The following is a 26,720-nucleotide window of genomic DNA, read 5'->3' as shown; positions in this document are numbered from 1 at the left end:
AAGTTTGCTAGCATTTGGCTTATTGATTCCTCTTGCCTAATACAAATTTAATTACAGCTTATTTCTGTAACCTAAGATCAATTGAAAATGTTCAATGAAACCAAAAGCAAACAAACATTTACAACACTTCAGAAGAATGTTCACATCAGACTAAATGTTTGCAACCCAAACATTGTAGCATTGTGCTAGTATAGGAGAACCAAACAGAGAAGTTGAGTCCTTTGTTCTCACCGTTCTTTGGTGACTGAAATACAAACCGTAAATAATCAACATTGATGGTGAAAAGTAAATTAGATTTCTAAAATTATTTCATTATAAATAATCTTTGATATTTTAACCTGATAATATTCCTTTAAGGTTGCAAAACAGTTTTAGTCATTACCCTCCTGATTTCGATGCTCCTAACTTTCTGAAATATTCATATTTCTGGATGTTTGATCATCATCCAAATGTTTAAAAAAAATCTTTTCAACTAGTTTTAATATTTATATATGTGTTTGGGTAGGACAGGGAACATTGCACTTGTGTATAGCAGGAAAATCCCTCATGTGGAAGATGCTGCAGCAAAATCTGCCAGGCCTTGGCCACCTGAAAGAGAAAATCACAAGGAGAGACATTAGAATGAAATGGTAGAAAACCCAGGAATATACTAAATAGGTAAAAGCTACCCTACCCCCAAATAATAAATTGTAAGGGCTTGCTTCTCTGGTCTTACACCAGAGAAAAACCAGAGATAGCAGAGTTCTGCTCTAGCATGTCTGTCCCTTCCTCCTCTTGCCCACATCCTGCCCTAGGAACACACTGCACCCTTCCCCTTATGTGGGTCTTGCAGGATGGAGGGGGATAGAGGACACGGATGCAGATGATGGTAGAGCCACCTCCACAACCTTTATGCTGGAAGAGATTCCCCTGAGCAGGAACAATTCTCCACTGACCTTCTCTGCCCACTTTAGTGACCATTAGCAGACCAGAGACTCTAGCCCGGGATCTCAAACTTATCATCTAGTGGTGTTTGATCACTCCATCCCCTTAGATTAGCAGTCATGGCCATGTTGGAATCATTGCCATGAGTGACTGGACTGAGGGATTCGTACACACCCTACAGAATAATTTACTGTATTACTCTTACTGAGCTGCAAATTACAACAGTGAAAACGTCTATATCACTTTCCAATGAACATTCCTATCAGATTCTCAGTATAATGTAATGTCTGGGAAAGTACAGTATAGCAGATCTCTTTTGGGGAAGGCCATGGAAATTAGATCTGTACCTCTCCTCAGGAAGCTGAATTCCCTATCACCTCTTACTGAAATTCTCTTAATATTAATTTCTGGTTCCCTGATTAGTTTAAAAACCCCATGACCTAAGAAATGTGTTGTAATTTAGTTAGACCTTTAAATCAGCAATCTCACAACCCTTACAATGTATGTGATGTTCCCGCTCAGGAAATTCTCACTCAAGCTCAGACTGGTGGGGTCGAAGCAAATGTACAGCAGAACCAAAGAAATGTGGTTTACTGGAAACCAGAAGCTTATCTGGATCACAAGTTATTTTTATGCACCGTGTAGCAACATGAACTGAAACTTAAAGGCCAAATGCTGCCATCAGTTATACGTGCACACATCTGCAATGGGGTGTCCACACCACACAGGACTGGAAGAGGTAAGGTGGCCAGGTAAGCCTGTTAGCTCCACAAACTGTACCTCGAGTTGTTGATCACTACTTGATCACTCCCTCCCCTGGAGGGAGAGCCAGGGGGCAGGGAATTGATTGCAAGTGGGTTCAGCTGGGCACGAACAGATGAGGCCTATAAAGCCTGGAATCTGGCAACAGACAAGTACAGCAGTCACTCCCTTCGAAAAGGGAGGAGGGTTTGGAGCTGGTACTCCCAGGGAAAGGGGACGAATTAGGACTGGTAGAAAGCAGTCCAGGGAAGGAGAAATAAGGGCTGAGAGAGTAAAGCCTAGAACTGCTTGGTTGAGGGTCTCTGGACTGGAACCTGGAGTAGATGTTGGGTCCAGGTTCCCCTACCAGCCACTGAAGGAGTGACACTTGGGAAGACTACCTAGGACTGCTGAAGGAACGACTTTGCTATACTCCAAAATCATAGGATTGGAAGGGACCTCAATAGGTCATCTAGTCCAGTCCAGTCCCATCCCCTGCACTGAGGCAGGACTAAGTATTATATAGACCATTCCTCACAGGTGTTTATCTAACCCAGAGGTAACTAATTAATTATTTTTTTTGTCAAGGTCCAAATTTCTTGGTCAAGGTACAGTTAAGGTCCAGACTCCAAAGAAAATAATACAAAAAATTACAATAATGATAGTAAAAGGTAAATAAAAAGATTTCAGGGTCCATTCAAGAGCATCTGGCTGTCTGGATTTGGCCCATGGTCCACCTATTGACTACCCCACCTGTTATTAAACACCTCCAATGATGGAAATTCCACAGCTTTCCTAGGTAATTTGTCCCGGTGCTTAACCACCCTGACAGTTAGGAGTTTTCCTAATGTCCAACCTATACCTTCCTTAGTGCAATTTAGGCTAGTTACTACTTGTCATACAAAGGTGCAGCTATAGTGCTGCTGTACCATTTCAAGTGTAGACAAGTCCTAAGTAATTCTTAACTTGTTCTTTCCCTATTTTAGCCTCAGATCCCACCCAATTAATACTGATGTTTGTTATGTTAGTTGTCTGATCGCTGCTAACCTGTTTGGTGAAAACTGTAAGTCATTGCTGCATTATTGTCTTTCCCTCCTCATTGAGTAATGGGCCTACCCAGTCCTTGGTCGTCTTCTTCCTTGTAATATACTGGGGAAATGTTTTCTTGTCACCCTTTATTTCCCTAGCTAGTTTAATCTCGTTTTGTGCCTTGGCCTTCTAATTTTGTTCCTGCATGCTCGTGGTGGTTTTTAAAAATATATATATATATATATAATATGGCCTCATTTCCTCTGTGTGTTTCTCTCTCTCTCTCTCTGTGTGTGTGTGTGTGTGTTTATACATACTATAAAAATATGTATGTAAAATTGAGGAAGGAACAGACAGAATTAAGAAATTCAACAGCAGTCTGCATATCCCCCTGAGTACTGGTAGTTTACAAAAGCTCTTCTTCACTATATACCAATGGCAGATGCCACGTAAATATTAAGTCATGGCAATTCTGTCTTTGAGGAAACAAGAGCACTGTCTTGCTAAGAAAGATTAATAAAGTCAAAATAAACATCAATATATTGCTTGAATCTCCTTTCACAATTTTTTAAATTAAAATGTCACCTTACTCCTAAATTTAGGGTTGTATTTGAACCTTTCACATAGCAACAGTTAGGAGTTTCTCTTGGCCAGGACTGTGACTTTTCTGAAATCTTATTCTGGCTGAAGATTTCTTTTTAACATCAGAACGTTATTGAGAATATTACATTGAACTAAGTAAAAGAAACCAGAACTTAATAGAGACTGTGAACTAAAGGTTAACTGTAGTAATTTATAAGCTGTTATCAAGGAATCAACACACTATTTAAGTCTAGGGCAGGATTCTGTATTAAAGTCTATGGAAGGTAATATGGATATTAATATCTGAATATAAAGGTGAATTGAGAATTAAAGTCACTTGGATTTAGAAGAGATTTATTGCACAATTAACTGTGTTAATGGGGGGGGGGATTTTTTTTTAATCCCTGAAATACTATTGCTATTGAATGAAGATGGGAGTAGGATTGTTTCACCCTTTGTGTGATTTTTTTTTTTAAGTCTTTTAACATCTGCCTCTATTCTACGCCAGTTACAAACAGGAATCCATTTCTGCCACATATCCATTGGCAGAGATTAGAGCACTAAAATAGCAAGCAAGAGAGTGCACCACATTCTCTCCATGGCTTAGGACACAGTTCTTCTCCAAGCTCCCCATCTTCCTCAGTTAGTGTGGTGAGATCTCCCCATCCTGTTTCAATTAACTTTAATCATTGTCCATATGCACAGAAAAATGCTTAAACCTTTGTAATCTCTGCAGGAAGGTGCAGAAGGTGACTAGCAGAGATGGATTTTGTAGACTTTCAAAGAACATGGCCATGTAATCCCATGTGTCATGCTGTCTGGAATGGCTCACAACCATGAGTGCCAACCTCACAGCCAGTTTGGGGTCTCTGCCCTATGTTCTATAATTTGTTACTGGGTTTGTGAAATCTAATGTGAACTCCTGAAGCTCTAGAACTGTCTTTCTATAGAGTCACAGACAGTTCCCTTAGGTATTCCAATTTATCTTGCCATTCAGGCAAGCTGGATTTAGTGATAGATGGTAATTTTACACCAAAAATTACAACAATATTCAGGTTACTCCCAGTCCCAAAGGATTAGTCACATACCCCAGGTCAATTTTCACCATAGACTTCACACCAAAGACAATGCATGTAGCCTATAGCAAACTATCTGAGGATTTATTAACATAGCCCTGGTCTACACTACAAAATTACTTCAGTATAACTACATTGCTCAGGGGAGTGAATAGTCCACACCCCAAGTGACGAAGTTATACCGACCTGAGCGCTGGTGTAGACAGCGTTATGTTGGCAGGAGAGTTTCTCCCTCCGGCATAGCTTCCACCTCTCATGGAAGTGGAGTTATTAAGCCAACAAGAGAGTTCTCTCTCATCAGCTTAGAGTGTCTTCACCAGAAACACGACACTCTAAATTTGTAATGTAGACCTATCCATAGAAAATAAATGAGAGTTATCACAACACTGAGGCAGGCAAGCATATATACAAATTAGTTAGTCTGTGGTTCCAAAAGGTGACAGAGTTACAATCATAGAAGATTAGGATTGGAAGAGACCTCAGGAGGTCACCTAGTCCAACCCCCTGCTCAAACCAGGACCAACCCTAACTAAACCATCCCAGATAGGGCTTTGTCAAGCCAGGCCTTAAAAACCTCCAAGGATGGAGATTCCACCACCTCCCTAGGTAGCCCATTCCAGTGGTTCACCATCCTCCTAGTGAAATAGTTTTTCCTAATAGCCAACATAGACCTCCCCCACTGCAACTTGAGACCATTACTTCTTGTTCTGTCATCTGCCACCACTGAGAACAGTCTAGCTCCATCCTCTTTGGAACCCCTTTTCAGGTAGTTGAAGGCTGCTATCAAATCTTCTCTCATTCTTCTCTTCTGTAGACTAAATAACCTCAGTTCCATCAGCCTTTCCTCGTAAGTCATGTGCCGCAGCCCCCTAATAATTTTTGTTGCCCTCTGCTACAATTTGTTCACATCCTTTCTGTAGTGGGGGGCCCAAAACTGGATGCAATGCTCCAGATGTCACCTCACCAGTGTCGAATAGAGGGTAATAATCACTTCCCTCGATCTGCTGGCAATGCTCCTGCTAATGCAGCCCAATATGCCATTAGCTTTTTGGCAATAAGGGCACACTGCTGACTCATATCCAGCTTCTCGTCCACTGTAATCCCCAGGTTCTTTTCTGCAGAACTGCCGCTTAGCCAGTCGGTCCCCAGCCTGTAGCGGTGCATGAGATTCTTCCATCCTAAGCGCAGGACTCTGCCCTTGTCCTTGTTGAACCTCATGAGATTTCTTTTGGCCCAATCTTTCGGTTTGTCTAGATCACTCTGGACACTATCCCCACCCTCCAGCGTATCTACCTCTCACCCTATCTTAGTGTCATCCGTGAACTTGCTGAAGGTGCAATCCATCCCATCATCCAGATCATCAATGAAGATATTGAACCAAACCGGACCAAGGACTGACCCCAGGACACTCCACTTGATACTGGCTGCCAACTAGACTTCGAGTTGTTGATCACTACTTGTTAAGCCTGATGATCTAGCGAGCTTTCTATCCACCTTATAGTCCATTCATCCAATCCATACTTTTTTAACTCGCTGGCAAGAATACCGTGGGAGACCATATCAAAAGCTCTGCTAAAATCAGGATATATCACCTGCACCACTTTTCCCATATCCACAGAGCCAATTATCTCATCATAGAAGGCAATCGGGTTGGTCAGGCATGACTTGCCTTTGGTGAGTCCAGGGTGACTGTTCTTGAGAAAAGGAAGGTGGTCAAGTGCTTCAAAATAGATTCCTTGAGGACCTGCTCCATGATTTTTCCAGGGGCTGAGGTGAGGTTGGCCAGTCTGTAGCTCCCCAGATTCTCCTTCTTCCCTTTTGTAAAGATGGGCACTATATTTGCCTTTTTCCAATAGTCCGGGACTTCCCCTGATCACCACGAGTTTTCAAAAATAATGGCCAAGGCTCTGCAAGCACATCAGCCAATTCCCTCAGCACCCTTGGATGCATTAGATCCAGACCCATGGATTTGTGCATGTCCAGCTTTTCTAAATGGTCCTTAACCTTAATATAAAGTACTAAGAATAATTCTTTATATAGATAATAATTCTGGATAGTGTTAGGGAGGAGCCCCACTCATGGTACATATTGGTACCAATGATGTACGGATAAAAAAAATGGTAAGTGATGTGGCACAAAATTATTTAATTTACTCAAGACCAGAGAAGACTGTGAAGACCTTCAGAGGAACTGGACAAGGTAGGTGGATTGGCAGCATAGTGGCAAGTGAAATTCATGGATGACAAATGCTAAGTAATACACATTAGAAGGAATAATTTGAACTAATAATTCACATTGCAGGGTTCCAAATTAACTGTGTCCACTAAAGGGCTGAATTGAGGACAGCTAAATGAAAAGCTCTGCTGCAATTTCAGCAGTTCAGCTGGCCAGTGACTCCTTAAGGCGTCCATAAGTCTACTGGCGTATAAAAAAGAAAAGTACCAGACACTGTAAACATGACTGGTACAGACCATGCAAGCAGGGACATTCCTGGTTTTCAGGACCCCGTTATAAAAATGGAGGGCTTGTCTACCAAGGGAAGTTAGTGTTCAGTAAGTGGGTGTGAATTTAAAGCACACTGTCTACGACACCCTAACTCCCAGTATGGACACTTTCTTACTGAACATTAAGAGTGCCCTTGGCTGGCTTAGCTTGATGAACACTCTTACTGTTCACTAAAAGTGCCTTTGTGAACAGTAGCTTAATGCTTTTCCAAGTACATTAAGCTACTCTGTACACAAGCCCTTTTAGTATCCATATACTGAGTTGGTGTGGAGTAGGTAGGCTAGTAGTTTGCACTAACTGCTGTAGGCTTTCCCCCTATATAGATAAGCCCTGAGCCTGTGCTGTTCATTCATATCAATGCAAAGTGGCATTTGATCATGTAGGACAAGAGTCACTTGCTTTTCATTTCTGCGAGGAGGTGGGTGGAACACAGGTCAGTAGGGGTTTTTTTGTTTTCTTTTGTTTTTTAAAGACGGGAGGCATAGGGTAGGGTAAGGTTAGTGGCAAAATAATTTGCAGGCCTGGGGGACTGGTAAGGCTGGCTGGATCTCTAGTTAATGGTATTATATTCCTATCGCAGAGCAAGAATGGAATTTTAAGGAGCTAGACAGAAGGAGAGTTCAGAATGATCTTGGCAACACAAAAAATAAAATAAGTAGAACTGTTGTACATTTTCACTTCTCTATTATTCAACATTGAATTACAGTAGGTCAAATTAATAATTATTTATTTTAAAGTAAGGTACTGGGAATAAACAAGTCTTGCTGTCTTTACTCCTAGATTGACAGATTTTTGAGGCAAGAATGGGCCATTAGATCTAGTCTCAGCTGCTATATAATATAGATCAAATAACTTGACCCAGTTACGTCTGTATTGAGTCTTGTTTGACTAAAGCATGTCTTCCAGAAAGGCATCTACTCTTGATTTAAAAGACTCCAAAAGATGGACCATTGGTTCTTGTTGTTCCTTTCTCTGCTAGGTTAAAGAGCCTTTTAGTACCTGTTTGGCTTTTTTTTTCTTTTTCTGTTAAGTTATTTCAAGTATACCCTATAATCAACTCATGTCTCAAACGTATTTCTGATTAAATAAATTCCTGATAGAGTTCCTGAAGTCTTTCACTGTAGGGCATTTTCTCTGATGCTGGAATTTTTTGTGTGGCTATTCTCTGCACCCTCCCCCATTTTTCAACATCCTTTTAAAAATGTGAACAGTAGAACAGCATTTCACCAATACTGTATAACAATATTCTTCAATTAATGGCACATGGGCTAGATCCAGCCTGGTAGGGCCTTCCATTTGGCCCACTGGGTTTTAGCTGTTCCATCCTGCTGGGAGCTCCAGCTCCTTCCTGGGCTCCCAATGGCTCTGGTCCCTACACTTCCCTGATGGTCCTGACTGCAGCATCCCCACTGGGATGGGACCTGGGGCAAGCTGGAGCTGGATAGCAGGGCCCCCAGCAGGAAGGGGAACAGCTGATGCCTGGCAAGCATAACAAAAGGCCCAGTCACTGAGGTGCCTCCAGTCACTGAGTCCTTCTGCCAGGTTGCCTCTTTCCTTCCCTGGCTGCAGAGCATACTCTGAGCTGGCAGTTGCTGGTCTGGGTGGGGTAGAGGTGCTCAGATGTACCTCAGGGTGGAACCACTGCAACCAGGACCACCAGGGGAGTGCAGAAACTGGAGCTGCTGGGAGCCATGGGCCTAGCCAGAGCTGAGTAGTGGGACCATCCCTGGTCTGAGCTACCAAGAGCTGAGGGCAGAGCTAGAGCTGAATAGCAGGGCTGTCCATGGTTGGAGATGGAGCCAGGTAACAGGGCTGTTCTTACAACCGATTCTCCAGCTGAGAGCAGGAGTCAGGGGAGGCAAGAATGGGACAGGGTCTGGGTGGAGTAGCCCCTGTGCTACCCTGGATCTCTCCCAATTCCCGCACTGTCCTCTTCCTCCCAGCTCCCCACACTCAAGCAATACTAAGGAGGCTCCTGTCTCCTGCAGCTACTCCCCTCCCTCTCTCTTCCCTTGGGACAGAAAATGCTGATTACCCAATGAGCATGGGGGACATACTGCTCATCTGGATAATCAGGATTTTCCCTGAACAAGCAGCAGCCCAAGTTTGAGAACCACTGGCCTAGATGACCTCTCAAGGTCCCTTCCAGTTCTATGATTCTTCTTAACTCCCAATTTTTATTCACACTTTTGATCACTCTTCCCCATTTTAGGAAATCAGCCGTTCTGAAGCACCATAGATATGTTAGTGGTAACGTATATCCTCTGCCCACACTGAACATAACCATGTAGCAATATAACTTAAAAGTCAAATACTGCCTTCAGTTTACATGCACAAGTCCCATGTAAGTCAAAGGGCAACAGCAGAGTTTAGCCACAAGAAGATTAAAACAGACCATATATGTTCATCATGTCAACTGTTTACAAGAAAGAATAAATGACTATTCAAAGTATAACTTTTTCTCCTTATATGCAACAGATTCAGATCTCATTTGCATTTGAGTAGATACAGAATGACTCAGTTGTGGTTTAACACTCTTTTCTTACTGGCATGAAAGAGATCAGAATATTAACCACATACTTTCTCCCTGTGAGTATTTTAATTCCAATTATTATACATAATAAAGAATCAAAGTTCCAAAACATTGATTACAGTGGCTCCAGGATTTTACCCATTCCTTTGTGCTTGACTCACCTATTTTAATAGATGTTGCCTCAGAAGTCCTATTGCTTTTCTTTAAGTTTCAAATTAAACATTCTTTATATTTGTATCAATATTTGACCTACTTGTTTTGTGTTTAAATCTGTTTATTGTGCATGTCTGTTGTGTTCTGAAACAGAATGTTTGTTTCCTAATGTATACATATACACACAAATACTTCTCATTTAATAGCATAACACAGGCTTATTTATTGTTACAGACCCATATAAAACAGGAATTAAATGGAGAACTGTCCTTTAGTGCTTTCTTTCCTTGGGAACATTGGGACTGTTATAACAGGTCAGAGCGGTGGGCCATTCAATCCAGTGCGCTGTTTCTGGCAGGGGCTAGTAGCAGATGCTTCAGAGGAAGAGGACAGTGATCCCCTTGAGGGTAGTTATGGATAATTTGTCAAGAGAAAAATTCTCATTGATAGGCAGGAAAGCAAGTAAATTAATTAAAATAGTAGGGTCCAAAAGGTGATTTTTAAAGTCCCTAATCCTAAACGTCAATTTTCTTTCAGACTGTTTGGTAGAGTGGTTTTCAACTTTTGCCATTGATGGATCCCTAAACATTTCAAATGAAGGTGCAGACTACTTTGGAAATCTTAAACAGTCTGTGTGCACCCCACAAGCAACAGGTTGAAAACCACTGCTCTAGGGCAGGGGTTCTCAAACTTTTGTACTAGTGACCCCTTTCACATAGAAAGCCTCTGAGTGTGACCCCTCCCCCCTTATAAATATATAAAAACATGTTTTTATATATTTAACACCATTATAAATGCCAGAGGCAAAGTGGGGTTTTGGGTGGAGGCTGAGAGCTCGTGATCGCCTATGTAATAATCTTGTGACCCCATGAGGGCTCATGATCCCCACTTTGAGAACCCCTGCTCTAGGGTAACTGGCTCCAGCCCAGCAAGCAGGTGCTTGGGACAGCCAACAGAGAGGGGCGGCACATCTGGATCTTCCGCAGCAATTCAGGGGTGGGTCCCTCACTCCCTCTCCAAGCGAAGCACCAGCCGCGGAATTGCTGCCAAAGACTGAAGCGGTGGTGATAGTGCCCTCCACCAGCTCACAGCCTGGTGCTGCCGCTGTCCCGCCTGTCTCCCAGCAGGTGGCGCTGCTGCCCACCCAAGGCTGAACGCCATTAAAGCAGAGCCGCAAGAGCTCTTGACATCACACCAAAGCCCCTCCTGCACGCCCTCCCCTACCCCGCTCCCCCAGAGCCAGCATCTCCTCTGGCGAGCCGCCTGCACAGCTACCCGGCGAGGGGGTGGAGCGGGGGAGGGCGAGCAGCAGCCCCCCAGCTGCATATAGCAAGAACGCCGCCTCCTCAGCCAGCCGGAGCTCCCTTTTGGAGGGGGTCCCCCAAGCTCCCGTGCAGTGTGTGCAACCACCCCCTGCCCCGAAGGGAGAGGAAAGCGCCCGGAAAGCCAGGAAGGAGCCCGAGGGGGAGGGGTAGAAAGGGAGGCGAGGGGGCGAGAGCTACGGAGCAAGGCGCTCAGAGGCACGGCAAAGCCCCCAGTGAAATGCATTACAGCTGAGGTGACCCAGCCAGCTCCCACCCCGCTCCCCGGCGGGATCCCAGCCGCGGGAGCAGCCGCCGCCTAGCGCAGAGCAGAGCAGGCTCCGGTGCCCGCTCGCACACGCAGCCAGGCGCGCAGCCGGGCCGCAGGCGAGGGGGGAGGCCGAGGAAGGATGGCAATGTCTCTGATCCAGGCGTGCCGCAGCCTGGCCCTCTCAACATGGCTGCTCTCCTTCTGCTTCGTGCATCTGCTCTGCCTGGACTTCACGGTGGCCGAGAAAGAGGAGTGGTACACGGCCTTCGTGAACATCACCTACGCCGAGCCGGCGCCCGGCAGCCCGGAGCTGCGCAGCGAGAAGAGCGAGTGCGGGCGCTACGGGGAGCACTCGCCCAAGCAGGATGCCCGGGGCCAGGTGGTGATGACCGCCTCCGCCCACGACCGGCTGGCCTGCGACCCCCACACCCGCTTCGCCGCCCCGGGCCAGGGCAAGAGCTGGGTCGCGCTGATCCCCAAGGGCAACTGCACGTACAAGGATAAGATCCGGCACGCCGCCGCCCAGAACGCCTCGGCCGTGGTGATCTTCAACGTGGGCTCCAGCAGCGCCAACGAGACCATCACCATGCCGCACGCAGGTGAGCGGGAGCGGGGCCGCCTCCTCGCTTGCAGCCCCTACGGGCCGCCTGCAGAAATCCCTGCTGGCGGGGTACGCTGCCCCCCAGGCCGGCGCTTTTAAGGCCAGTTTGACCCCTCCCTTCACCCCGCTCGTTAACGGGGACCGTGCCTGCTGGTACCTAGGTAGCTGGTCGTGGTGTTACAGCCAGCTTCGCTCGCCAGCCTAGGCGTTTGATGCTGCGTGGAGATGGGGAAGTGGGGGACATTCTCCCCCCAAATAGCTGGGCTGAGCTGATAGCTGGGGTGGGCTGGACGGCCCCTCTTGGTCAGTTTGTATATCAGTTATCCTTGCCAGGAGTTAGCTGTTTCATTTCTGCACAGAAGATAAGTGTTTTTCTGGGCACCTTTACAGATTGTAAATACTCTTCTGACTGCTGCCATGGAGAGAAATTGACAGGTTGCCAAGACCTTTAAATAATAACATTCAGTCTGGTGGAAAAGTTCAAAAGCTGTGAAGTTTTGGCCACTTTTGTGGATTTTATGGGACCTGTGGTCCCTTTAGGGGGCAGTTAGGCAGCTGTAAGCATTTTGTTGGATCATTAAGATCCGGTGGCCCATGTCAGGCAGGGGCTGTGGGTGAGATTGAGCTCTTCAAGATGTGAAGGATAACATTGTTTCTTAAGTACTAGGAGGTTCAGCAAAGTAGGGAATACAGTGTCTATCATCATTTTTGCAATTATTTTCATCTGTGGGACCAAACACTGTGGAGTATCTGATTTTATGAAATACAGGTGCAGACATTTGTCTCAAATTATGGTTTCTCATCCTTCCCATGTGTGCCTTTGATGCCTGGAGATGGGTATTCAGGACTCAAAGAATTAATCAAGTTGTGCCATGAGAGAGTAAACACAAACATAGCCATCAGAAATAACAGCAAAGCCAAAACAAACACTGAGTTTGCTATATAATGAAAACACTTTTTTAATAAAAATGTTTGTTTTGAAATTGTTGTTTTAAAGATCAGCTAATCAGATTTATTTTTAGGGACAAAGTCTTCTGCCAGGGGCCACTAGTCTCTTATGCCAAGAACATATGCCATGCAGACTAAAATGCCATCTATTAGCGGAATCTCTGGTTTGCATCCAGTAACTAATCATACCCAGCTCTGTCATGCCAGTGTAGTGGTGTTGGGGGTAAATTAGAACATGATTAGGTTACAAAGCATGGATATTTTAATTACATTTTTACGTTTTGCAATAAACTAGCCAGGATGGATGAGAAGTAAAAGAATTCCTTGCATTACGAACATAATGGTGCAGCTATTAGAACATTTTGAACATCTTGCACTCAGTCTTCTATGAAGAGATTAACTGTTTACTGGAGCAAATTCATATGCTTTTGAGATGAGTGGATTGGATCAGAGGAAGGGGTTATATGTAATTTTTATCTTGATGTTGCTTAGGACTTTTTATGGCTTTAAAATTAAAGTTCCTAATAGTCTTAGAACTGTTCTCAATAAACTGCATATGGTTTAGTTTCTGTTTAGGTTCTACTTCCTATTACTTTAAGTACTGAAGATTATTTAGCAGGCAACATAATAGGAGCTTGACATATAGAAAGTCATGCTCAGGGTATTTCAACACAAAATAGGATACACCATTTGTTGTCTAATAAGTTTCCTTAAAACTGCCAACATGTTGGATCAATTAATGGCTAGCCTGTTTTTGAAGAATGTACTAAGCTGTTTTCCTATGCAAATTGTGGTTTATTTGGAAACTGGAAGTAAAAAAATCTTTCAACAATTTAAAGATTAAAGTCCAAAAGGAATGAAACAAAGATTATTTATTACCTTTTGTGCCCTCTGCTTTCAGAATAATACTATATCGAGTATAGTAACATGGGGACAGCTTCTTTAGTGTTACCTGGCACCTTTGCAGCTTATTCAGAAACTCCTTTTCAAGCACTGCATTGGTTTCCATTAGAAATGCTACTTTCTTAATCAGGAATACCCAGCCGTGTGATTCTGCCATCCCATACGCTGAAATGAAATGAAACTTTTAAAAAATATTCTTATAAACTATGATCAGTCAGAGACCATTGAGGCCTTGAAGCTAATTTATTTTTCAAATTAAATTCAAAACTCGTTTTTTTCACATTTTCTCAAAAAGCAATGAACATTTTAGTTTTGTGATGCTGAAAAACAGTTCACACTCATATCTTAGGAAAACCCTGTACTCTGCACAATTGAAACACAGAGGTATTTTAGGCCCAGGCCTATTAAAACAGAAGAAACATAATTATTATTAATTAAACATAGTTGTAGGGATATTTTGCTATCCCCTAGGTCCTGCCTAGCTGATTTTTGAGGAATTAGTGGAAACCCAGGGGATGATTTATCCATACCCTGCATCTGGTGTAATCATTAATACCAAGGCAAAGTGAGTGTAAAAAGAGTATAAAATCATAACTGCTACCAATTTGACTTGTTAGCATTTTACACTCACTGTACTCTGGTGTCAATGATGACACAAGGTGCAGGGCAAGGTTGAATTGGGCTTTCAGGCCAGCCACATCTGCTGTGTGTGTTGCAAACACTAAACTCCCATAGTGGGAAAATGAAAAGGTTCCACCATGGAAAAATGTGGAAATGGATGGTTTTGAAATGCAACCTGGAAGTATTTTAAAAGTCAAAAGAAATATGACACCAGGTTTTTTTGTACTTTATTTTACCCTTGTTCTTTTCAGTTTTTATATGTAAGGTAAAGTGAATTCTGACTTTCCTTATAGCTGTTACCATTTCCTGCTGTATAATGTAGTGGTTCCTGTCCCTCACTAACAAGAAAATGCTAAGAGCTTTGGTTTCTTAACACATTCTCTACTCCAAACTGTTTTTAGCTTCTTCCCCCCCCCCCCATTGTTTTCTATCTCATTTCCTCTATCAGTTTTTCTTGCTGCTTCTCTCTCTCTCTCTCTCTCACACACACACACACACACACACACACACACACACACACACACACACACACACACACACAGCGCCCCAGTCCCCTCCCCTCCCCTCCTCCCCTGGCGGTCCCCTCTTCTGGGAGGCCGGAGCAGCGGGCTGAGGCTCGGAGCGTATGGCCTCGTGCCAAGCGGCCCGCCGGACGACGGCAGGACTGCGGCAGCGCCAGTCGCGCCGCGCGGGAGAGGAGCTCAACCGAGGAAGAAGACGGGACCCGCCCCGCAGGCATGACCCGGCCCGTGGACCTGCCGCGCCGCAGGCGAGCGGCGGGAGAGAGCCAAACCAAAAATGACGCCCCAGGATGTGCGCCCCCGCGGGGCGCAGCCCGCTGGTGCCCTAGCCGCCCTGCACACACACACACACCCCCTTCCTATCTATTCTCTATTCCACTGTCTCTTATTTCCCCTTCTCCCAACTCCACATCACTTCCTCTTCTCCCAACTATTTTACCCTATTATCTTTCAACTCTTCCCCCGCCACCCAAAACGCTCTATCTTCTCTCCCTCTAAACTGTTGACATGAAAAGCATGTGCTGCTGCCTGTGCGTGCTGCTGTCCTCTTCCACTGAGTGACTAAAATGTGTGTCTACTGTGCCTGCATTCTCTTCTGTAATTAAAGATAATAGTTCTCTCTGATATCTTTTTGCAGTTTCTAACAGATTTGAACTCATAGTTGTTAAGGTCATTCTGGTATGTAAGAGAGGTGCTTTGAAAGAAAACAGGTGTTGAATATGAAACCAGAGCTATCATGGAGCTATTCCACAAACCCTGAGACTTGTATGTGAAAGTTTTTTAGTGCCCCGTTGCTCCAGACAAAAGTTTAGATTTGCATTGAATTAAAACTCAATATTGAAATCCTCACTGTCACGGGCCTGATCCAAAAGCTCAATGAAGTCATATTGAAGTCAGTGGAAGTCTTCGGATCAGGCACCAAGTGAACACCACAGGCATGGCAACTTTAATTCCAGTGAAATGTGCAGAAAGACATGCTGAGGATTTTTTATTTCCTGATATGTGGCTGATACTTAGAAATGAGGGACAAAATTTAAAAGGCTGTTTAGTGAAAGTCAGGTCTATGTTTTAGCAAAAGGTGTCAAGTTAATGCTAATGCTTGTTCTTATATTTTTCAAGTAAATATATTAATGAAAAGTGCCAGATTGATAGGCCTGGAGAGTGAAGTCCTCTGTGTATTCACAAAATTGGTAATACTCATGCAAACCTACATGATCTCTTTTTAATTTACCCTTAAAAAATTGGTACTTGTTCTTAAAAAAGAGGGATTCAAAATCCCAGACCCAAACTTCATAGAGCTTATAAAGGGCCAAACCAAAACCCTAAATTCAAACCATCTTGAACTTACATGTTCAAAATTTGCATCCAAATCTGAACTTTCCCAGACCTAAGGAGTGTTTAGGTTTGTTTGGCCCTTAACGACTAGGTTGAGCTACAAATTCTGATCGGAATGTAGCTTTGGAGTTTTGTTTTGTGCCCATCTCTAGAATCTGAAAGAGACAAGTGGTGATGAGCTTTTAGTACCTTTTGATGTGTAAATCTGAAGATTTTTAACCTGTATTAAAATGTAATTTGAATTTCATTCATATGTTCTTGGGTCATTGGCTACAAGTCCATAAACCAAACCTCAGAGAAACAAGGTCATTTTTTCATGTTGTGGAAATACAAACTTTCTTAAAAAAAAAATGTCAGTACTGGTGCTAGCGAGACTGTGAGTATTTGCGTTGTAAATTATGAAGATTTTATTAATTGTCTTTTAATTTTATATTGGTCTGAAGTACAGTATAGAAGCTATTAGCTGGAATGTGCTTACTTTTCATTTAAATAGTTTTTTTTAATTATGGGAGAGCAAAACATCTAGAATTTCTGCTAGGTTCAGAAGCTTTTATCACTTCTAAATAATGAACTTGTATGAAAAAATGTGTGTGTTAAGAGATTTTTCCAGGATGGTAATCCATAATGTCAACTAGGCCTTTGAGTATCTGCCCCGCCCCCCATTTAAAACGAAATAGCAGTAGTTTAGGTTTGAAAAGCTAGCTGCTGTGCATAATTTTAATAAAATATGACAGTCTATATACATAATTCATATTATATACTTAGTATGAATAAAATCAGTTGAAATCAGTATAATTTACAGTATTGAACAAATGTCAAATGGGTTCTCTGGTGCCATCAACATTGTGATATTGCATCTGAATGCCTCACAAATTTTGATCCAATCACCACATTTATTTAGAATGTTGTAATTGTTCTGAACAGCACATATACAGTACGTGAGTCAAGTAGTCTGAATTCCACTGTATTCTGCATTTATGTTGCATGTCATCACTAATTTTTAGTGGCATATTGTAAGTGGAAAGCGACATCCAGCTCTCTAAGAGGGAAGTGCTTTTTGGATTTTTGAAATGGCTGTCATGTGTTAGTAATGATTGTCAAAAATATTCTGTCTTATAATAAAAGCAGAGTATTTTGATTATTTTCATTAAGAACCTAGGATGAAATCCTTGTTCCATTGAAGTCAATAGCAAAACTGGCAGTAACTTCAATGGAGGCAAGATGTAATCTCTGGTCTTCTGTTCTGGAGTCACTTTTTCTAGACCACTCTTTGGAAGCAACAGTGCTTTTGTCCCACACTCTATCAAGGTCTCTACCCAGCTATTTCTTTTAACACATTTTAGAACATACAGGTGGAGTTATTTTAGACTAGTAATACACTTTCTCCTGCTTCCACCTATAATCCTGTATTGTATTAAAACTAAATTTTAGGGCTTGCGCAGATATGCAAATTAGAATTCACATACATGATCTGTAAAACAAAGTAGTTTTTGGTTTGGTTTACAGTATATGAAGGCTGTGCTTAAACCAGCAAAGTAAAATATATTCCGCACATATAATAATGTATTGTGTGTGTAGGGCCACATTTTCAGCCAACTTCAGCCAGTCTCTGATGCCTGTCCCAAAAAAAAAAAATTCATGTGTATCTCTGGTGCAAATATCATTCCTGCATGGCAATTAAGTGATGTCCCTACTACCTGATTTGTATGCACAAATGCCCATTTTCACATTCAGATAATGGCATGCACATTTTTTGAGTGTGCAAACATTTATGGACCTATTTCAGGGGACACAAACAGAGACTGCAGTTGAAAATGTATCCCTTTACTGAGTTTGAGATTTAATTCAATATTGTATTTATTTTTATTTGTTGTTTTTACAACTGACCTTAAACATTGCAGTAAGATAGTTATTTATGCTTTATGTGTTTTGGGTCTGGATTTTAAAGCTTCTGCTGGATTTTAGATAGTCTATTGAACTCAGTACAATTATTTGTGAGAATAGTCACATTAAATATATATAAAATTTGTTGAGTGAATTTAGGGTTGGATTTTCAAAAGCGCCTGAGTTAGGGGGATAAGTTCCATTGGCTTTTTGTGGGACTTGTGCTCCTAAGTCACTTAGGGACATTAGAAAATACTTACTTTAATGAGCACTAAAAGTGTGGTCCTTAATGCCTGGCTTGAGCTAAGCATAGTGCAAATAGGCACTGTACAACATTCTTACTCAGTTCTGCCACTGAACCTCATCCCTGAATTACAACTCTGCTAGTATTCCAGTTTTGGGTTTCTCTCTAGCTGAGGCTGTCAGTTATGTCTAATTGTAAGGTGTCTTTGTGATGTAGACAGCTAGTGCCAAATTCATCCTTGTGTAACTCAAAGGGGTTAGAACAGGGATGAGTTTTGACTATGGAGACTAGGAAGAGAACACCAAACTAACTTTAATCACTACTGTATGTTCCCTGAGGTGAAAAAACTATTTCTTTAATCTACTGCATTCCAGGCCTCCTATGGATAAAATTCATTGCTCCCAGTTGCTCAAATATTTTCCCCAGTTTTTCCATAAGAACGGCCCTACTGGGTCAGACCAAAGGTCCATCTAGCCTAGTATCCTGTCTTCCGACAGTGGCCAATGCCAGGTGCCCCAGAGGGAATGAACAGAACAGGTAATCATCAAGTGATCCATCCCCTGTCACCCATTCCCAGCTTCTGGCAAACAGAGGCTAGGGAAACCATCCTTCCCCATCCTGGCTAATAGCCATTGATGGACCTATCCTCCATGAATTTCCCAAGAAAACGGATTTTTTTTCTGACTTATTGAAAACTTGCCTCTCATTTTAATTTGAATCTTTTATCTTACACTTATGGTGTGAGCACCAGATCCAAAACCCATTGAACTCAATGAGAAGATTCCCACTGAGTTCAATAGGCTTTGGATTAGGCCTTGAGAGAGCGTCTGGTCAGTTCATTAAAGCAGTAGGTTCACTGAGGTGTAGTTTGTAACATTTATTGACCAAACTTTACTAACTGATTGACTTCTTTCCTCCTTTTCACCCTCCCGTTATCTGAGGCACTGTGCTAGCTGTTGTTCAGAATCATACTTGCACAGTTGCTAGGTTCTGTATATTATATATAGTTCAGCCAAGAGAAATCGCTTCCTTTTAAATGAAACTACATTAACATTTGTTCTAACCTCTTGTCATTAATCTTGTACTCCATTTTGGTATACTGGCCTTGAGAGGATGGCTTACAATTACAGCAGTAGTTCATTATTGTTTGTTTGTTCTAGTCCCATTGGTATTTTGGCATTAAAATGATATTTGCTAATTAGAGTTATTATGATATTATGGCAATGCAGTCTGTCACTATTGTGTTAACACAGATGCAGCTCATTAACTCATGCAGATATATGTCTGCAGTGACCCCCACCCCACCCCATTTGCAGTACATCTCCGTGCGTTACCACTGGAATGCTTTAACAGAAGAGACAAAAATGAAGCTGCGTAAAAGTTGGCACTTGGGGTGGCTTGCTTTCCTTATAATAGAAAAGGGACACCATTTTCAAATGTCACAAAAGGACTGAATGAGTCCATTATTTTGCCCAGTTGGTTTGCCAGACAATGTAGTGCATTGTCATGAAAGAAGCCTGAGTTTCAAATGACCTCTGTCTCCTTATACCCTGAGCCAGCCTTGTGAAGATTCATTATGAGGGATAGCCCTGTTTAATGCTTTTCCAGATTCCAATACCTTCCACTTACCTGCACAGAAACAGTATTCATTTCAGACAAGGCCTTTCAGCTGTATCCAAGTGCTGGGTACTAGGCTGTTTGTTTGGTACAGAAGGAGGGTTACAATAAAATCTCTGATCCATTAGTTCATGTAATCTGTCCCCTTGCTAATGCAGGATTGTTCCTTAGAGTATATAGTCTAGTGCTTTTACAGTGCCTTTACAGCTTATTTTTTATATAGCATCTTCTATAGCAAAGTATCACAGGACTCTTCAGAGCCAGTTACAGTCTATATATACAACTGGATGATACTGAAACTTGAGATAGGAAAAGTAAGAGGCAAGTAAGCCAGAAGTAATGCGTGTAGGAATAATATTTCATTGTGGTAACATCCACATATGAATGCTCTTGGCAGATACAGGCAGTGGGACGAATGAAGTAGAGTACAAAGGCCAACAAAATCACAGTGTTGTGCAATTTCAGGGGAGATTAGGGGCTTAATAAGGCAAATTGCGTAAAACAGAAGAAATAAAATGGGTGATTGTTGCTGAGTGGGAACCAGATTTTTCATTTAGTGGAAAAATCTACTATTTCAAAACCAATTCCATTGTGAAACAGAACAAAACCAACAGGTTTCAAAATACTCCATGAAAGAAAATTCTGAAATAAAATTAATTTCAGGTTAAATGTTTTTGATCAATTAGCTTTCAATTTATTTATTTTATATAATTTATATAAATATAACATTTAAAAAATTGAAATGTCATTTTGAAACAGAAAATCAAACTCTTCTATTCCAAAACGTTGTTTCAACCTTATAAAAAGAAAAATTCTTTAAAGGTGAAATTTTGTTGAAATCAACATGGTTTCTGTGAAATGTTTGGCTTTTGACAAATCTGCATTTTCTGAAGGTGGAAAATATTCCATTGAAAAATTTTCTGTTGAGCTCTTCCTGGACCCTATATTTAGCTTAACGTATTATCCTCTACCTTGGGGATATTATTTTATTAGGTGCTCTCGTCTCCGTGTGGCACATGAGGCAACCCCATCTTTCCACCTCCATCTGTTTGCCACGTTTCTTGCCCCATTATAGCAAAGAGTCCTGTGGCACCTTATAGACTAACAGACATATTGGAGCATGAGCTTTCATGCGAAGTGGGTATTCACCCACGAAAGCTCATGCTGCAATATGTCTGTTAGTCTATAAGGTGCCACAGGACTCTTTGCTACTTTTACAGATCCAGACTAACACGGCTACCCCTCTGATACTTGCTCCATTATAGTCTGTTTCCATGACAGCGACATCTTTCTCTGTGGTTTCTTATGTCATCTGTTGTCTTCCACCAGCTGGTATCCAATCAAGGGCTTGTCTAGGAATATTGCTTTTCGGGCATTTGTACAACATGTCTCCAACCCACTTCAGCCTTATTTCTCAAATCATTGTATTTGCAATGTGCTAGTCCATCCTTTATAAAGCATTGGTGTGGGTTACTTTATCCCACTAGTGGACACCAAATAGATAGAATGCATTAAGAATCCTGTTGTGAGTTTCTAGCATTTGCCTAGTTTCAGAAGCATATGATAATGTTGGTATCACAGTGGCCTTGAATAACTTTGTCTTGGTTCTTGTGTGACTCTCCTTATTTTTCCAGGTATATGTCCATCAGAAAAAGGCTCTATTTCTTTTCCCAGTTCTTGCTTTCACCTCCCATTGGAGTTGATCATTGGCACTAATTGTACTTCCAACATATATCCTAAATTAACCATGATGTATTCTTCACTGTTGATCACATATGCTGCGTCGTTGCTATCTCCTCTTTCAACAATCATGACTTTTTCGTTTTCTTTTTGGCTGATGCTTGGTCCATACTTTGTTTGCCTCACATTTGATGATAATAGTGGTGTTTTTGGGGAAATGGTGGTCTTCTATTCAATATGCTGGGCTGGGATATCTGGGAGCAGCCCTCTTGCCCCAGTTACAATAGATTGGAAAAACTTTATAAAGAATCAGTTTTTTGTGAGATGACTATATTATGCAACTATATTTTACAAAAGAGGCTTAGCGATTACATTGTTTATATTTTGGCTTCTCTTCAGAAAATTCCTTTAGGCTTTTGAAAACATTGAAGAACTGAAGGGAAATGGTGAAAAGAATTAACCAGTTTGGTGATTTATTGCTGTTTTGCATTTACATATGAAAAAAGTCGTTTGATTCTCTACCTCAAAAAATAGTCTCCAAACTCTCAGTCTAAGCAAAATTAAAAAAAAAATCACTTTTCAGTTAGAAATAATAGAAGTGCAAAATCATGAAGGGCTAAACTGTGGACCTGAGAATCGGTGTAGGAGGGCATCTGTTGCACTGTTACATGGAAGGAGGCATTATGTCTGCATAAAACATTATGTCTCTATGGGTAGAGTGAACTGGGTGAGCAGTGGCTCTTGCTACACCTTTTTAAAAAGTGTGGTTTTCTTGGTGTTTACTATTTGTATTGCCATAGTGGCTAAGAGCCCTATCATGGATCAGGACCCCATTGTGCTAGACAAACACAGATAAAAAAGATGGTCTCTGCCCAAGCAAGCTTACAATATAAGACAAGAGTCAGACTGGGAAATACAAGGAAACAGTGAGACATTGATCAGAATAATAGGCAATGGTATCATCAGTGCATCGGCATCCTAACCCTTGTCAAGTTTTATGCAGGCGTCACAGCAAAGGCAAGTTTTGAGGAGGGTTTTAAAGGAGGAAAGGGAGTTCTGGAGATATTTATGGGGAGCTCTTCTTATGTATGAACGGCAGCATGGGAGAAAACATGAAGGTGCTTGTTTGAAAATTTAACACATGGGTGATGGAAGCGGGCATTAAATGTCAACATCTTGATAACAAGTGAGAGTGTGTGATAGGTAGGGTGGGGATAGACTGTGAAGAGCCTTGACAGTGAAGACAAGCAGCTTATGTCTGATGTGATAAAGAAGCGGGGAGCCAATGGAGGTGTGACATGGTCAAAGTGATTGTTCTCCTAGCCTATCTTTGAAGTAGAGGTTTCGCTTTCTTTTCCCTCCGATGCAGACGAGTCAGCATTTGCTTGTGTGCTGGAGGAGAGACTGAACTATGCCACACAACACACAGTCATAACCATTCTGGGGCAGTTGGCACTGATGGCAGTACTAGCCACCTCCCTTCATGCTTGCATTCCATGATGCCTTCACCTCAGTTATGGCTTCCTCTGATGTTGATGTGCTAACAGAGGGAAAAGGGTTCCCTGCATCCCCCACACTACCCCACTCCTTTAGCACATCTTTATAGGCCCAGCCATAATTTGGTTTTGAACGTTTGACTCATTTGTGGTGCAGCATTATTTCCCATCATTCTCCTTACACCTTGAACTTCCTCCCTATCTTTGTTCTCGTTGACTTTCCTATTTTCATTCAGATGTCTCCTAAAACACATTTCCTTTGCAGGTCATTGCAACAAAATTCCACCAAGTACTATAGATATATTTGAAAGAAGCACATGCCATTTGATGCTTAGACTTTCAACCTTGTGCATTATATATCTTTAAGCTGTGTTGTCTGTTTTATTTATTGCTTGATTTTTTTACAATCCTGGTCAAAACAATTGTATTGCTTGTTCTAGTATTTACCATCATGATTACGTTGAATGTGTCTGTGATTATACCTGGGGCCCAATCCTTCTTTCCTAGTTGGTGCAAGATTGGTCTCAAAAGCCTACAGTAGGTGCTCTTTCTAATTTCATCCTTATATATTTGGCTCAGTTGAGATTAGGAATAAAATACCTATTCAATAAACTGATTTTTAAAAAAAAAAAATCAATGTGTGAAACACTAGAGACATGTTCTCCCTTTTAAGATTTTGCATTTAGTTGTTGTTCCAGTCAATACCTAAGTAATTAATTAAAATTCTCCATGATCAAAGTTCCAGCTTGGGTGGCTAACCTGAGTCTCTGCTGGAGCTGCAGCATCCACGCAGCTATTTTTCGCACTCTAGCGCGAGCTCCACTAGCGCAAGTCTGTCTGCCCAGACTGGGAGACATACCCTAACAGGCATAGACATACCTTTACAGGCTTCACTTACCTGTTTAAGAAAAACCAAACCTCCAAAACATTTCCTGATTTCTCTGACTGTGCAGGTGGTCTATAGGAACACCCAGGAAAGATCTCAATGCTTTTATTGCCATTGTCTATCCAAACTGTCTGCGTAGAAGACAAAATATTTGTATCTTTTTCTCTTGCAGTCTCTCTTGCAGTACTACATTAGCAATATATTATCCTTCTGTGTGGGTTGTGTGGTTTTTTTTAATAATCCCTTCAGTAGTCTGTGAACAATGGCACTTTAAATCTCTGACCATTTTTCTATTGCAACTGTGTCTTTTTTACAACAATACCTTTAAAACATGAAGATCGGATACAGCTGTCTCATTATGTACACTCCTTGGGTTTATATAGAATGTCTAGCTTTCCCTTCTCATGCCTTTTAAAAAAGTTTGATGCATTCTCACTGTCTCACAGTTTTACTCAGTTATATCTGACTTCATGAGCTAGGCAGTCTCCTTCCCCACTAATCCTCTCCTCCTTCCCACATCTATAAGTAATCTCTCATCTCCCTTTATGTGACTCTTGACATGCCTATATATTCTGTGTTTGTCTTTGTTTGTCTATTTTCTCTCTCTCCTTTTTGGTCTTTTTTTGTCAGTCTCATTTTTTCTTCCTCTTTCTGTACTCACTCTGTGCTCTGCAGTTTTTCTTTTTCTCCCTTTTTTACTTTTTGTAATTTCTTCATTGCTCTCATCTGTCCTACATCTTTCTTTTTCTCTCCCCTTTTTTCGGTGAGCTCTGTACTTCCATTTCCTCTCTTGTTGTCTCTCTCTTTCCCCTCTCCCCCTCCCCCTTCCCCATCCCTCCAGCCAGGTTAACATCAACAACCAAAGGCTAATGCTTTATACATGGAGCTATCTGTAAGATTGTGAGCTTAATCTTAGTCACTTTCCCTTTGCAGCTGATTATAAGTTTAAAGAGCTTCTGTTTGCTGCTGGTGGTGATACTGATTGATGATTATTTTTCTCTTGGCCATCGACATGAGCCATACATCCATATTCATGTTAGTTACTCCTGGGGGAATTCTGCGCCACTGTGGTGTGCAGAATTCCCTGTTTCCCTGCAGAATTTCTGGCCTCCACTAGGGCCCGCTGGACTCTGCAGAGCCCAGCTAACAGTGAGCGGAGTGCCCAACCTGATGGGGCTGGAGGCTGCCTGCTCTTTGATCCTTATTCTCCTGGGGATGGGCAAGGACCTGGGAGACCCTTACCCTGTGCCAGAGCTGGCTGGAAGGGCAGGGCTGTACCACACCATGTCCCCTGGCGGGACTGTAAAGAAGCTGGGTGGAATAAAGGCCCTGGGGCTGCTGGTGTCTGGGGGCTGCCCCACAGCTGGGCTCTGGGCGGAGGGAGGATGCTGGTGTCTTGGACCGGGGTGGTGGCTTGCCTCTGGGGCAGTGGTTCCCAAACTTTAACAGCCTGTGAACCCCTGTCACTAAAATGTCAAGTCTCGTGAACCCCCTCTGAAAAATGAATATTTCCAGGGATTTTCTCCTTTACCTGAGTATAAATTATAAAAGCAGTGATATTGGAAATATAAAATTTGTTTTTATGACCTGCTTATTACCCACTATTTATTATTATTTATCATTACAATATTTTTATTACATTATGAAAATGGCAACACTCTTCCAAGTTCTCCCTTTCGTAGTTTGTATCACTTTGAATAAGCCTGTTATACGACAAGGCTCCTGTGTTTCATCAAGGAGAATCAGATGTGAAACAGCATGAAGGTATTTAAGAAGCCAACTCAAAGAGTTCCTCTTAAACAAGCATTCAGGTCTTGAGTAGTCCTCGCAAACAACACTCGTTACAACAAAGCTTAAACTTGTTCTTCATAAAATTTTAAAAACAATACTAGCTGCCTATTTAATTTTAAAAACAGTGAAAAATATCCACCTCCCTTTCCATTTCTTATAAGGAGTCTTGAAGGTTAGATCTTCAAAGCAAGCATATCTATCACACTCAGATCTGCTTAGCTCTTGGAAGTCCAGAGGCTCTGGGCTGCTGGCCCCATGCTGCCTGGGGTCCCTAGGAACAGCTCTGTCTGCCATTAGGGATTTTTTTCCCCAAGAACCCCCTGTAACATTTTGTGAACCCCCAGGGGTTCACGAACCCCAGTTTGGGAACCACTGCTCTGGGGGTGAAGGAGTGTAGGTGTCTGGGCTCGGGGTGCACCACATAGCTCCCTCCAGCACCCCCCAACTGGAACTGGGTTGTTGTAGGAGTTTCTTTAACTCTCTACTCCTGGGGGAATCTTTTTTGCTGTTGTCTGGATTTGTTGACATGTTAACAGGTATTTTGAAATAATTTATTAAAATAATTGAAACTGAAGTGATTATATTGTTGTTTTGACAAATAAAATATGCAGAATTTTGCAGAATTTTTAATTTTTTGGTGCCAAATTCCCCCAGAAGTAGTTACTGAATGTTTCCTCAGCATCTGCTATGGTCAGCCATGGAATCCCGATGCCTCATCTCAGAAATGTGGTGGTGGTTAGTGGGATCATGCTAAGATTACTTCAGTCATTCCTTTCAGACTATGCTCAGATGTCTATCACAGCTCTCTGCTCCTCCATTGCCAGAACTCTTACCTGTCTTGGCCCGCAAGGATCCATGTCGGCCTCTATCTTGTTCAAAATCTATCTAAAGCCAATAGAGGAAATTGTTATACAGTTCAGCATAAAATGCTGGAGATATCACACTCAGTTCTGAATCACTCTTCTATCAAATAGCACCATCTCCAAATTGTTCAAAGGTCTGGCTAAGATAATTAATAGATGAGGCGCAACTGTATAAAGCTGAATCTTGTAGAGATGAGACTGTTTGTAGGGAGAGG

At 42.1% G+C, this 26,720-nt stretch overlaps 1 protein-coding gene across 5 annotated transcripts in view; it reads left to right on the top strand.

Moving 5' to 3' along the window:
- Positions 1–10,683: 10,683 nt before the first annotated feature.
- Positions 10,684–26,720, top strand: part of RNF150 (ring finger protein 150) — a 181,683-nt gene continuing 165,646 nt past the window's right edge. For 4 of the 5 annotated variants that reach the window (XR_005599245.1, XM_039541183.1, XM_039541182.1 and 1 more), the window contains exon 1: positions 10,684–11,714. Coding sequence is in view for 4 of the 5 variants with exons in the window: in XM_039541183.1 (XP_039397117.1) it covers positions 11,255–11,714 (460 nt within the window). In the remaining variant the exon portion in view is untranslated. The remainder of the gene's footprint in view (positions 11,715–26,720) is intronic. The other variant, XM_039541179.1, reaches the window with a different exon arrangement.

This window comes from Mauremys reevesii, linkage group 5, assembly GCF_016161935.1.
Source record: "Mauremys reevesii isolate NIE-2019 linkage group 5, ASM1616193v1, whole genome shotgun sequence".
NCBI lineage: Eukaryota > Metazoa > Chordata > Testudines > Geoemydidae > Mauremys > Mauremys reevesii.
The sequence above is the reverse complement of the archived record's forward strand: the minus strand, read 5'-3'. Positions and strand labels throughout refer to the sequence as shown.